The sequence below is a fragment of the Thunnus thynnus genome, chromosome 15 (genome assembly GCF_963924715.1).
Source record: "Thunnus thynnus chromosome 15, fThuThy2.1, whole genome shotgun sequence".
Classification (NCBI taxonomy): Eukaryota; Metazoa; Chordata; class Actinopteri; order Scombriformes; family Scombridae; genus Thunnus; species Thunnus thynnus.
The window spans coordinates 26,856,921-26,871,990 of record NC_089531.1 but is presented as its reverse complement, the minus strand read 5'-3'; the positions used below and the strand labels follow the sequence as shown (position 1 = coordinate 26,871,990).

The window sequence follows — 15,070 nt, the reverse complement described above, 5'->3', positions numbered from 1 at the left end:
GTATACACACATACATACAAAATGGAAAATAACACAAAACACAAGCAGTTATGCATAAAACTGAAATATGAAAATTTAAAAAAAAAGTTTCTCTACTGAATTTTCATAGTTGTCCAAGCCTGTCAAAGTTCATGGCAACAACACAGTCGAGTAAAATCTGTGACATAAAGTTGTTTGACATAGGTACTGCATGCTATCACAGTCACAGCATATTATATAGTATACAAAAACTCTTGAAAATCTAACATTATCTGGCAACCTATTTAAAATCCATCATGTAAGGATCCAAAATAACCATATGTCTGAATTTTTACTATGAAGTGACAATGCCTAGTAATATAAAGTGCCTCTGTTGATGAACACAAAACATTAATAGTCATGCCTTGCTGCTAAATACATGTTAACCATATTTAACCATTGATTTGAAATTCCTAAATTGGCTCTGCTTTTGGCATAACTGAAACACATTATCTTATAGTGTTTTTCAGCTGTATTGATGCTTCTTTGAGAGATTATGGTAGAGTTGTTTTGTGTGTTGTCTGGTAGTAAGGAAAAATAATTCTTATCAGGGGGTGAAACCCCCCCCAAAAAATACCTTCATCATCACCTTTGTCATCCTTTTAACATGTGTAATAGCAAAACAATAATAATAATCCCCATCATCATCGTCATCATCTGTATAAAAATCAACATCACTGTACTATTAGAAATAATCAGTGTAATATTTATCCCATCCTAATCCTCATGCTACTAGTCTGTGTAATAGCATTCAGAACGATTATAATGATGATGATAATGATATCACAACAACAATGTTAATAATAGTGATAATAATAATGTGTCAGCTACTCCTCATTCTTGTCCTCATATACAATAGTATCTAACATATGTAATAGTATAATATTAACAATAACGGTCATCATCATCAAAATGATCATAATAAACATCTTCATCGTTAACACCATCCTCATGTCACAAATCATAATAGTGATGAGTTACTGAACAATGTTTTGGATGGGAGGATGGGATGGCGGGTGGGTATGTGTAGTTAGGTTTAATTCCATGGCCCTGCAAGAAGATACTAAAATTATAGGAAGAAAGAAAAGGAAGAGAGAAAGGGAAAAAAAGTAAAAGAAACGAGAGTATCGAAAGTTAGTGTTGGGAAATGTGCACGTGATAGAAAATTGGGCTAAGTAGCGAGTATGCATACTGATATAATGATGGTTAGCGGGAGCAGTTTAGAGGGAAAGACAGCAAGAGGAGGAAAAAGAGGAAAAACAAAAACAAAACACAAAGGAAAAACGGGAGGGAGGGATAGATTAGAGGGAGCTGGAGGGCGGGGGTTGGGGGTGATGTCTGTGTGTGTGTGTGTGGAATTGAATGTTCAATTAAAAATTTGTAGGGATCACAGTGAATGTGTAATGGCAGATATATACGTGTGTGTGAGTCACGGTGTGCATGTTTATTGCGGATGGTGGACAGGTAAAAAGAGGTTGATGAGTGAAATCGATGCAGGAATGATTGGATTCCAGATTGATTGTTGTTTTATCTTTGTTTTATCTTTGTTTCGCTTGACTTGGTTGGCCAGGTATTTGCCAGATTTATTACTGTATTCAAAATTTTCATCTCTGAGTCTGTGAAGGAGGAACTGAGTTTTTTCTATTTGTGTGCTCACTCAGTTGTAATTTGTATTTCCGTAAATCATTCTGGATTCATACTGTGGGTTTATTTACATTGATCTTCTCTACTTCTTTGATCTTTTGCTCTAAGTACATTTCCTTTTCGTTGTCTTTCTTTTTCTTGTGTGTAGACTATGATATGATTTTTCCTCTTAATACTCTTACTAATATTCTTAATAATAAAAAATGTTGCTATTTCCGTCGAATCATTTATTTCAAGGTAAGAATCCCACTCTCTTTTAATATAATTATCAAAGTCAGGGTCATCGAGTGAGGATGTATTAAATCGCCATCTGTTGGATGGTTTGTGAGAATGGTTGGTATTCCAGGTGAGGAAGACAGGAGCATGATGGCTCGCTAATGGTGATGGGGTGTATTAGTATGTCTGAGATTTGGGAAATAATTGAGTTACTGATTAGAGAGGGTGTTTTAATCACCAACAATCACCAAGCCCAAAACCACTCATGAGCTATTTAATTGTTTCTGTGGATTGGCAGTTATGTGTAATGTTTAAATTGTTAGACCTGTCTAATGACGGGTTCACAACTGTATTGAAATCCGACAGAAGTCCGACAGATTAGAGAGAAAGGTGAAAAAGGATAAGTCATCATTATTTGGGCCGTCAGTACACGCAGTAGCGATTAGGCTGTTGTGTATTGTGATATTTATTATGATAAATCATCCCTCAGGATCTGTGATGGTGTTGTTATGAATAAATGAGATGTTTTTGTGTATTAAAATAGCTCCCTCTCTTTTCCTAGAGTTGAAATGGGCAGAGGAGTTTTGATTAAATTGCGGTGTTCTTAATTTATGTCAGATCTGGATGTATGAGTTTCTTGTAAAAGGCATATATCTGTTTGTAATTTATTTATGTGGTTGAGTAGCTTAAGTCTTCTTTACTGTGAACCAATTCCACTCAGGTACAAAGTCAAGTGAGTTCATGGTGACAGGATGCAGGAATCTGTTGTTTGAATGGTTTTTGTGTTATGTGCATGTCTATGCTTATGTATGTATGGGCATATGCACATCTGGGTATGTTTGTGTGTACATGGGTAAACAAGTGTTCTGCCACAGGTGTAGAGCATGAGTGGATTGTATGTGTGTGTGTTGAATATGAATGGGTAGACATGGGTCTTCTCAGAGATGGAGTGCATGGGTATGTTTTGGATGAGTGGGTCTGGTATGAAGAAAGGAAGAGAGACAAAGAAAAATCAAAAAAGGGAAGACATAAAATACAAAGACATAAACTATAAAATTTCACTTGAACTGTTTTTTTTCCCCCAAGGGCTGAGGTGCCTGTTGAAACCAAGGTGCATTTTCATTAACAATACAAGTCGGCAGCCGGGAGGTTATTTTCTTGTCACGGTAGAGTTTGCCATCAATGTGCAACTTATCGACTGAAATAACTGTTTTTTTTTTCCTTCTTGCATGTTCTGTTTTCTGATGGGAGTTTGTATTTTGTGTCTGTCCAGGATTCCTTGGGGGAATTGGTCGTTAAGTCCATAGTCCGTGACTTTCAGTTGTCTGCTGTGATGTTTTACCTGTTGTTTTTGTTTGAAATGTTCAAATTTTGCTAGTATGAGTCTTGGGCATTTGTTTGTGGTGTTTTTTTTTGTGGTGTACTGGGTGGAATGTAATGTCGTTTACTGTGTCCGGGTAGATTTGGAGGCGAGTGATCATAAATTCTTTTATCAACTGCTCTGGGTTGTCGTCATGTGTTCGCTCTGGGATACTGGGGGAAAAAACGAGGTTGTCTCTAATGCTGTATGATTGAAGATTTAGTACGGTTTCTTTCATGCATTTGTTTTCTTTAGCTACAGAGGCGATCTGAGTTGTGAGGGAGGTAACAGAATGTTGGAGGGATTTGTTTTCTTTAGCTAGTGCGGTCAGTCGTTCCTGGGTGAATTCCAGGCTTTTGCGCAGCTGATGGAATTCCTTGTGAAGCACTTCAACAAGCGTGATTCTCGCATCTAGTCCAGAGAGTTTATTGTCAACTGAAATTACATGTCCCTGACTTCAGTACAGCATGAATCGTCCAAGGAGCCGTGAATGGAGTCAGATTACCAGCATCTCCTGGTGGTCGGTGTGGAGGCCGAATAGTCCTTGTCTCAGCCTGTGAGAGTGTTCATGGTCATGGTCAAGTATTCATCAATGTAGTCCTCAAGGTTTTCCAGATCGAAGGGTTGTTAGGGTCCAGAAAAAGGGGTTTATTTTCGTGGGAAGAATGAAAAAGTAGAAGTTGTGTTTACAATCTAACAGCAGGGGGCTGCCATCTTGAATCTCGCAGCGGTCTTGTAAGACCTCGTGGTGACAGACGCATCTCTCCACTACCTTACCTACAGCATTCTCTAGCTCTGTACTCGATGAACAGATGTGAGATCGATATTGATCTTTTCATCTAATTCGTGGAAAGAAATAAAGAATAGAATAAGCTTTTTTCATAACTTGCAATTTAAATAGCAATTTCAAAACTGACTGAGGAAAGTTCTGATGTGTTTTTCATAAGCTGAGTTTTTGGTACTTTTTGACCATCATTCCCATGAGTAATGATAACTTCTGTGTCAGTTTGTGAAATAACTACCTTTACAACGACAATACAATGATATAGCACTTATAGAAATAGAACTGATCATTAGAAATATAAAAATAAGATCCTAGTTTTGAATTATAGACCAGTCAGTTATAGATGTCAAAGTAATTGCAATTCATTGTTTCCACTCTTGGACACATGTAGTGTATCCACACACGCACTGCCTTATACACACATCATACACACTGCATCATTAAACATGTCACTTGCCCCTCACGCTCTGCATGCACTGAACAACACGCTCTGTATACGCGCGGTGAGCCCTGGGTGGTCGGCGATGGAGGCACGTTGAGGTTGATTTGTTGTATCTTGGATGAGTCTTAAGGCGGCTGTGCTTCTGCAGGAGGCAGCAGGTGCTCTGGGCTAACTCTCTATTATGTCCAGAGATGAGGCAGTCGGGGGAGGCGGACAGGGAGGAGAAATGCCAAGCGCACTCTGAAAGCTCGAGTCCAAAGCAGCAACATGTTGTGCTATGCATACAGATTCATCCAGCTGCTCACACATCATCCGTCTCTTAACTGACAGCCCCGTCCCTCTGGCAATGCATTAGTGGGCTTCTCCTGCTGCTGCTGCTGAAAAATTAACATCCCATATCACTAATACACATAGAGTGCGGCGCGGTAATTGCTAACAGGGGGAGGGAGCTGTGAATAATGCTGTGAAGAGGAGGGAAACCAGTGGTTAAAGTAGGCTGCCCACCTGCGCGTGTTTAAATGTACAGAGGTTTAGCGTCAGCTCACCTCGGGGTCGACTACGGTAAATCTGGCTGTTATGAAAAGGAAAGCTGTTGTCATCCTCTGCAGATGTACGGCTTTTAACAAGGGAAGTAAGGTTGTTCCTCCTCCTCTTTCTATTTTATTTCTCAGCCTTCATAGGTCGTTGCGTGTTTGCCCTGTGGTGTGTAGTCAAATGCGCACCTTTTGATTCCTCTTGTTAAGACAAGTGTGGGGAAAGAAAGCTGCAAAAAACAAGCACTCCTGTATACCTCATTGTATTTGTTTACCCATGGAGACAAAAAGGCTTCAAAGGACATGTTGACTTTTTTATCTTATTTTTTTCACCTTATTCAGGAGTATTTAAAAAATCCAATGCCTTCTATTCCAGTCAGACTAGAAACACTTATGCGTACCTTTATTATCAGCAGGCTGGATAAAAGCAATGACCTTTTCGTTGGTCTTCTTCTAAAAGCCATTCAATAACAAGGTCTGATTCTTCACATCGCATTAAGCATCCCCACCTCTTCATAATAGAAGTAACTTTTTAGGATAAAATTGGTGATATTTTGTATTGTGTGTGTAAAGATATAATTCCCGTCACTGTTCCAATGTGGGTATGAAATAAACTCATCAACACAACTAGCTAGAATGGTGATGCCTCTTTCTGAGCGCAGTGCATTAGTGTCTCTGTTGGCAGCAAAGTGTGAATCCTCCAGTAGACGTTGAGCAAAGGTGAAGGTGGGAGATTGAACTGAAGCACGCTTGAATTCATCTGTCATGTGGGCTTCAGTTGATGTAAATGTGAGGAAGGGCAAGTATTTGTAGTGCAGATGTGTAATGAGTAACGATACACAAAATTCATGGTTTGGTACAATTTCAGTACAGCAGAAAAAAAACAAAGGTAGAAAATAACATTCTGGTCTTTTATTTTGAAAAATGTAAACATCCAACAATGGCTCATTGGTCGGAGCTGTTACTGAAACAGTTTAGTGTTGCTGAAGTGGAAACTGTCACTGAAACAGTTTAGTTGTGCTGCAGTTGAAAAGGAAAACAACCTTTCTGTTCGCTGCAAAGAGTCAGGACACCTGCTGACAGCTGTTTTATGCTGATTTATGGTCTAACTGTATATAAAGTAGTTGAAACTAGCTCCACCAGTGGCAGATACAACAGTAACATGCTGCTCTAACACTGATGCTTCAGTATTAATAATCTAATGATGTCATATATAATAATATATGAAGCAAATGGAAAAAGGACTCCCTCGGAAAATAGATTTCAATTTCAAGGGACTTCCTGGTTAAATAAAAAATATCAGTCAGAGGGACCAAACCACTACTTTTACTTTCATACTTTTCAACTACATTTTTCTCTCAGAACTGGTTCTTACGATGTACTGTATGACCACGTCAGAAATCAAACGGTCTCACTCAAAGGCGACTGTCACAGAGAGGGGGGGGGCTTTTGGTAAATGCTACTTAAACAGTAGAAAACAGTGCATTCGTTTGGGACTATTATCAGTGGCAGTACGATTAATACACGTGTGGTATTCTGAGTATTTTGGGCAGCAGCACAGTTTGTGTGGGGCTGACAAAATAAACTACAATGTGTGTACATGGTAATAATCATGGATCATGTCACCCAGTGCAACAATGTGGCTCATTGATGTGTTTTTAATAGTTTTTGGACAAAAATGGAGCTCTACGGCACAGAGTAATAAGATATATCAGGCTTTGGGTACACACACAACACTTATTAGTAAAGATGGAACAACAGAGTGTTCAATGTTTATGCACCAAAATCCTGCTGATTTGTACTTTGCATTAATGGTGTCTTCATTTATGAACTGAAACTCAATGCATTACAGTCTAAGCTCAAAGGTCCATTTATTAGGTTGTAAAACTATATAGCTGCATCTCATGGTGTTCATTTAACATGGTTCAGGTGTCAATCTGTGATGAGAACATGTGTGATGAGAACATGTGATGTGGATTAAAGCTCAGAAAAGCGCAGTAAATGGACCTTTAGGTACCTTTAGATAGATTACTTTGTCACATATACTCTTCTAACTTAGGTTTCAAGTTATGTTTTAACTTTTTTAATATTGTTCTATAACTCTGAGCACTTTGGATTGATTTTGTATGGGGTTGTGCTCTAATGTTCAAATAGACTTGAAATAAAAAAAATAAATAAATAGAGAAAAATATAATAAAAGTAAAAAAAGATGTAGCACTTTGCCAGCACACTAACACAGGACGGATGATAATGTGTGCAACCTTCTCTTAAAAAAGTCATGTAGGTCTGTTACAGGAGACAAGATAATATTCCCATTAAACAAACCGCGTGGGTAGAAATGAATAGACATCTTGTTCACTAAAAGGGGTGCAATGTATTTAGCAGAGGAGGCAGTATGAAGGAGGACCTTGTGATATTATCAACGCCACAGTATAATGAAATCAATGAAAGTGTCAGCTTCTCCAGGGGGCTGTGATTTGTGTCAGCCACTGGTGCCACAGAAAGGCAATACATGAGCTTGTTTGCACAATGGCTGAGGATTTGTGGGTGTATTGAAATGACATTTCTCTGTAGTATTAGGAGAACACAGAGCAGGCAATAGTTCATGAATGACACATTGTTACTCTATTCCCTGGCATGGATTACACAGCGCCTCTACATTTGTGGTTATTGCTGCTATTTTCTCTGACTTATGGCTCATCTCTCCGCCTTCCTTATCCTCCTCTTTTTCTCTCCCTCCACCTTCTCTTCTTGGCTTTTTTTTTTCTCCCACTCCTCCATCTACCTCTACTGTATATTACCTCCTCCACAGGCCCCAAGCAGGAGATGATCTATGACTTCTGGCGGATGGTTTGGCAGGAGAACTGCTTCAGTATTGTCATGATCACCAAGCTGGTGGAAGTGGGCAGGGTAGGTATCCCTTTCCTTTGTCCTGTGACCTCTCCAGCCACCAATGAAGATGGATGGAGGAAATGTATTTCTGGAGCTCTCTTTATCATTCTCTGTATATCAGAAGAGCTGCTGCACACTGTATTGTGGGAGGAAATGGCTGCATGTGTTTGATCATGAGTGATCACCTTTTGCTTTGGTGGCTGTGCTCCAAGGTCAAAGCTTTGATGTATATGAAAGCTCATGAAGGAACATTGTGGCTTGTGTTCTATTAGCTTTTCCTGCCTCTGTTGAATACAGTAGAGTTTTTAGCTTGTACCAAACACAGCATGTATAAAATGTGATCAATTAAGGTATTGCAGCTAGAAATGTTATTAGTATTGAGCACAAAATTACTGTTTATATGACAAATTAAAGGAGCACTTCACTTATTTTACCAGTTCAATGTATTCATCACATCATGTACTTCTCAGTGTGTTTTCAGTGCACCAGCTATTCATAAACCCATCACTAAGGTTGTGTGTAAACTCTGTCCTAAGTTCTTAGTAACTGCTAGCTATATTATATACTGCTATATACCCTTAAGTATACGTGTATGTGCTTATGCATGCACCATAAGTGCTTTCATCAGGATGCTGTAGCTAGTAAATCGGTTGCTATCAGTAGCGCGCCATCTAGTTAAAAGTAATCAATGATGTAAACAAGAGGACGCTAGCATGACAAGCTGTAGCATGACTGCCAAAAATAACAGGGATACATGATATATAAGACTTCATTTCCAATTCTTTGCAAATGTTGGTATGTCTTTCATTTATTCATGCATACATGGAGAAATATGTGTTTCAGGGTTAGTATTATTCATGGAGTTTAGAATGAGTAGGAAATATCCAATTATGCTAACCTAACTGTCTAACTAGTCATTCAGTCTGCTGCTACGTTAGCTTAATGTTTTGTAATTTGAGGTATGTTATATTGGTGACATGCAATTTAAATTCTATGCAGTTAACATCATTATTAAACAGTATTTTGTCAGGTCAGATATGTCAACCATAGTCCATATTAACTTTAAATATTTACTTTTACTCTTTAATTTAAATGTGTCATATATTAGCAAGTTACCGTTAGTTTTGTCCTAAATGGATATGGATCATTGCCCCTGCTCCTTTTGAGTCTTCCAATTTTATGGAAGCACATTGCTATAAATCAATGGAGTACCCCTTTAACCAGAATTTTACAGCCAAAAGCTTTAGTTTTACAGCTGGTTCCATCTTAAAAACATCATAATACACCAGTATTCAAATTATATAAAATCTGATTTTGTGAGCCTGAAATAACAGACAAGCAACAAAGACAAATAAGTGTCTGCCAGGGTCACAAATTGAAAGGAATTTAGGGAAAAATGTGAACATCAGAATGATGTAAAATAAGATAAATAAAAAATTTTAAAAATAACAAGAATGTCATTTTAGCATTTCACTCTGTTACATTCAACTACAGTACTCTCCCATAGGCTAATATAGTCTTTCCCAGGCCTTGTAGGTTAGAAAATATATTGTTTTTGTATTAGAAAATGAGTCCGCAGCCTGAAGCAGTAGAAAATGTTGACACCATAGAGCCAGCAGTAGAAGAAAATGTCGACGCCACAAAAACACTGCATCAACAGAAAAATAAAGTAGCCATTCTCTTACAAAAACTGAACAGTGCAGGGTTGGAAGGCTGACTAGTTGAGAAAAATAACACCTTCATCTTCTGTAAGTTCTGTTTCCAAAAGTAGGAACTGCCCCTAGAAATCAGAAGGAAAAATGTCTTATTTTACCCCAGTGTCAACACTTTTATGTCTCAGATCTGATGATGGAGAGCATTACAACAACTGCAGGAAAAAGTGCAGACATAATATTTAGCAAAGGCCATGGCAAGATTAGAGCGGTGCACTTTGTCTGCTGATTGAAATCTCAGTGTCTTGTTGTGAATGTTTGTTGTTTAGCATAGAGATAAATCAGATGTATATATGTGTGTGTGAACCTCTCTAAATTAGCTGTTTGTTTTTGTCCAGATGAAGTGCTGTAAGTATTGGCCTGATGACACTGAGCTCTATGGTGACATTAAGATAACCCTACTGAAGACAGAAACACTGGCAGAGTACACTGTGCGCACCTTCGCCATGGAGAGGGTGAGTCATGCTCTCAAATTATTTATATCTCAACTCTTCATATAGCCTGTCTTATGTATACTCACTAATAATAGCACATTTCTCATCCTGTTTCAGGTTTGCTTAATAGGTTTCTATTTATGAACTCCTACAAACATTTCTGTTTTTATGGTGATTGCATCTCATTAAATCTGCCGTCTTCTAGAGAGGTTACCCTGCCAAACATGAGGTGTGCCAGTTCCACTTCACCTCCTGGCCTGAGCACGGTGTGCCGTACCACGCTACCGGCCTGCTGGCTTTCCTGCGCCGGGTCAAGACCTCAACACCTCCTGATGCTGGACCTGTGGTGGTCCATTGCAGGTAACTCAACACTCTCCATCCTGACAGTTACATCAGATGTGCAGGGGGTTTGGATAATTCCGGCCTTAGATAATCTTCTGTTCTTTAATATGATATTTCTCAGTTATACGTTGCATTTCAAGACACTTAAATTGCCTGATCTACTTCTATTCCAGTTTGTTTTTTTATTTTTTTTCCAGAATAACTTTCATATTCTTGGTGCTGTGGTTGTGTAGGTGGAAAGCACAATAGTGATAATAACAAATAATAAAAATAAAATTGCACTGTCTAATCGGATGTTGTATTTCTCACACATCCAGCAACACAATCACAAAGGCACAATCTGGAGCGCCCTGGTAGCTGAACGGTTACTGTGCATGCCACATAACTACTACATCTCTGGTTCCATTCCAGTCAGGGACCTTTGTTGCATGTCATACCCAATAAAAAAGGCCAAAATACCAAAAAACACAGTCTGTCCGCCTCTGTACTTCAGTTATAGATTTTTATTTTCTGTTTGACTGTCGGACATTGGCGTTAAATCTACAGAGGCCATTGCTTACAAGGTATGTTTCATCCACTTGTTTTAGACACATTTTCAGTTTTAAAAAAGCCCAAAGTGGAAATGCCAGAAATTAAAAAAGAAAAACAACACTGAACATTGGAAGCAAGTTCTTTCCTTGAGGAGTTCCGAAGTATACCGTATCAAAAAAGTATATCAAATATTCATCATGTGAAAAAAGAGCAGAAACTAGTAATACCTGATGGAAACAGATTTTTTGATTATATGCTGTGGTACCTGCCTTTACTTCTTTTACTATAGACAAAGCATTCACTACTACTACTCACCCTTACAAGCTCCCGCTCTGCCAGAAAGCCCAAAAAATAAAGAATAAAAAGAGCAAGGGTGTTTGGGGATGTACGTTACCATAAAGTTCCTGGTTAAGACAAGAGGGGGTCCTTGTGCCATGTCACCCATTTCTACGTCACCATAGGGTGATAGAATCATCCCAGTGGATCAAAAGAGACAAAATCACTCTCTCATTGACTCATTCCTTAATAACTATACATCAGACAATCAGTTGTTTAATTGTATTGAACAGTAGATTGACTGGTCAGACACTTATCAATGATCCTCGTTTTGTGTCATCACTAACAGGTGCAGTGTCACACAACTATTAATTTAAAATATTGTGGGAGATATTAGTGTATATGATGTAGACACTACTATTTTCGTCCCATTGCTGGGATTCCTGATGTCATTTATATAATAAACCCTCAGAATTCAGACATTCCGATAAAGCAGCAGTGATGTAATAATGTGTGTAATTATGTAATCTTGTCATATCCTCTTGAATATATTTGCATAGAGGTGATAGAAATATGCACCGATTCACGTTTTATTTTGTCCAAATCACATTTTAGAAGGTTGAGCAACATTTTAATTGAACCACTTATTCTGTGAAATGAGATCCAAATGTAAAGTATAAAAAATGTATCAGTTGTTCCTACTATCTGTAGCAAAGATATAACATCCTTGTAGCTCATGAGTCACCCACTAAATTTAATTTTGTTCACCTGATTGCTTTGTGCATGATGTGCCACCAAGTCAACCCAACAATTGAATATTATGCTGCATATACTGTAATAATAGAAATACCAGCATTACAAGTTGAGCATTCATGAGCAAGTATAAATATCATACTGTAGGGTCAAACAAGTATTTTGCTGAGTATTTTTTCATTTTAAACCAGTCGACCAGCATACACAAGCTATCTGACTGTGGGTTCTAATTCTGATAAAGCACCAATTTTTTTTCATTTCATCATAAATGATGTACTTGTTTAACAACATTGATGCACTGCAGAGAATTTTTTTCTCTTTCAATGGAATAACAATTGATATATAATGAAGACAGATGAGTTCTAGAGGCGTAAAATATCCCAGTTGAGGCTCTCAGACAGGTTTTAAGTTAACTAAGCCTTACCTGCAGAGGGCTCAGGCATTCACAAACACCCACACATGCCTTTGTAGCGGTGTTTTAGACCCATACATGAAGGGCATAGGCCGTTATTAAATGTCTTAGCATTCTACGACTAAAAGGTTTTTAACTTTCAAACTTCAGCTTAGACTTCTTATACTGCTTGAACATAATGGTCACTGGATTTCTTTTCTTTCTTTCCAGAACAAAGCCTCTTATTATACTTGACTTTGGGCAGAGTATCTCGATCATTACCAAAGGCTCCCCGCTGAGACTTTTTCATTTCAGTGGTGTACTCAGGCTTGTCGATCCTTCTTCTCTCTCCTCTGTACCAGTATGGGGGCAGGCAGGACCGGCTGCTACATTGTGCTGGATGTCATGCTGGATATGGCTGAGTGTGAAGGAGTGGTGGATATCTACAACTGTGTGAAGACCCTCTGCTCCCGTCGCATCAACATGATCCAGACTGAAGTGAGTTGGAGGGCAGCAGTGCTGGTTAGATAAGCCATACTGACATTGCTCACACATTTGATCCACTCAATATGACACTGCTGGAAGCCCAAGTTTTTCATCACCTTTATATTTGACTGTTATCATGCATGTTGCACTGGAATTGTATTCTTCTCAGGCCGGAAAAGCCCCAGAAACTGCACTCATATGACTATGGGCAGTGGTGGAAGAAGTATTCGGATCCTTTATTTAAGTAAAAGTAGCAATACCACAATGTAAAAATACTCCATTAAAAATAAAAGTTCAGGGCAGTGGAAAAAGCTGAATACACGTCTGACAGTTTTTATGGTGAAAGTGTTAGCAAATGATGGCCTATTAGGCTACACCTCCAAGAGACATAGAGAAACATTATCGTTCATTTTGAGTTGTGTTTCTGCCGACCTGAAGAATATAAGTATGATATTCACTCTCTTATTAGCTCTGATAACTATGTGTTTTAGCCGCTAGATGATCGACTTTGTCCACCAGCTAGTTGTCTGTGTGCTGTTTGGCAGGTAGTGTAAAGTAGGTTTATTAGATTTTTCTGCCAAAAATAGTCGCCTACTTTGGCTAGAAACAAGCTTGATAAGAGTGGAGTTTGTTAGCGGGAAAACCGAAACAATGAGCTAAAAGGCTAAAGAGCTCCGTAGACTTAGCAGCTAGACAATAGCTTTGTCTGTCTGCTGTCTGTTGTTGGGCAGGTAGTGTACAGTAGTTTTATTATATTTTTCTGCCAAAAATAGTCGCCTGCTTTGGCTAGAAACAAGCTTGTTAAGAGTGGAGTTTGTTAGCAGGAAAACCGAAACAAGCTAAAAGGCTAAAGAGCGCCGTAGACTTAGCAGCTAGGCAATAGCTTTGTCTGTCTGCTGTCTGTTGTTGGGCAGGTAGTGTACAGTGGGTTTGTCAGAGCTATTTTTGCTGAAAACAGCCACCTGCTGTGTGCTGATGAGAACAGTCCAGAAAACCATAGCAATGCATTAAAAGAGGCTAAAAGCATCATGGAGCTGCAAAGTTTGATTATAATTCTTAGTGGGTTGCGAACAACACCATTAATGTTATATAGTTATTTGATATTTGTTGATATAATGAAAACTGATTAGTGCAGCTTTAAGTATGAAAAGTGAAGGTTCTCAGGGTGTTGTACATTTTATTACTGGATTATTTATGTTATTATTTGATGTTGTAGCTGGTCCAGGTGTAGCTAATTTAACTGTTTTTGTGCAGTTTAATTACAAAACACCTAATTTAGGATGGTTATTATATTTTGTGTGTAAAGCATGAAACTGAAAAATATTAAGTATAGCTTTCATATGAATGTAGAGGAGTAAAATGTATACACTAGTCCCCTCTGAAATGTAGTGGCAATAAATGTATGAACTAGCATCACTATACTAGCACACTAGCATGGAAATATTGAAAGTACAGTGTGAGTTTGTTATTCTCCAGCACTAATAATGGTTCTCTACAACTCTGCACAGAAAGCAAAACTTGCGAAATCCTTAAGGGTAAAAATGAACTTTCGGTTTAAAGGCCATTCAGCATAATCGTCACTCTACACTGATTTAAAAATAATAATCATGTTGAAACATTCACCTACAAAGAATAAATCATATTAGCATAGACAATACTTTCACACTAACACTCATTAAAGACATAGATCTCTAAATACACAAAGATATTTGTTTTGATTATGTAAATAAACACACAATTGCAGGTTTTTTCTATTTAAAGTGTACTTAGACAGGCAAGTGTGAACTCGCAGTATTCTAACAAACAAACCATAGAAAGACATTAATTACTAGAGCAAATAAAACTATTGACAATATTTTCATAAAAGCTCTCTTCTTAACACGTCAGAAAGAGACGGTACAGTAAACAGCAAAACAATGGTGTTTATCTCCCCTTTTTATTTCACCTTTTCACCTTTCAGCTAGAGCTCGTCTACCAGTTGAATGCACATATCTGCAATTACAGAACACATTTAAAATAATAAATAAGTTGGAAGAGAAACAGTTTTATGCCTGTAATTTCGAATGTATCTTCGCCTCTTTGATCTTGGTTGGATGTCAAAACAAATTTCCTAGTTTCCTAGTTAATTGCACAGCTCATGATGTTATTTGAATATTGTGTGTGGGCAGTGTTTGGCTTCTCTGATGTGTGTTTTCTGTACTTTTTTTTATAGGCAATTTAATTCTTGGAAACAATGCCTCAGAGTGAGCATGGCAA

At 38.1% G+C, this 15,070-nt stretch overlaps 1 protein-coding gene across 4 annotated transcripts in view; it reads left to right on the top strand.

The window, feature by feature from the left end:
• ptprua (protein tyrosine phosphatase receptor type Ua) overlaps positions 1 to 15,070 on the top strand; it is a 229,801-nt gene that overhangs the window by 197,105 nt on the left and 17,626 nt on the right. For all 4 annotated transcript variants that reach the window (XM_067611584.1, XM_067611582.1, XM_067611583.1 and 1 more), the window contains 4 exons: positions 7,810 to 7,907; positions 9,940 to 10,056; positions 10,241 to 10,395; positions 12,691 to 12,826. In XM_067611584.1, coding sequence (XP_067467685.1) covers positions 7,810 to 7,907; positions 9,940 to 10,056; positions 10,241 to 10,395; positions 12,691 to 12,826 — 506 coding nt within the window. The remainder of the gene's footprint in view (positions 1 to 7,809; positions 7,908 to 9,939; positions 10,057 to 10,240; positions 10,396 to 12,690; positions 12,827 to 15,070) is intronic.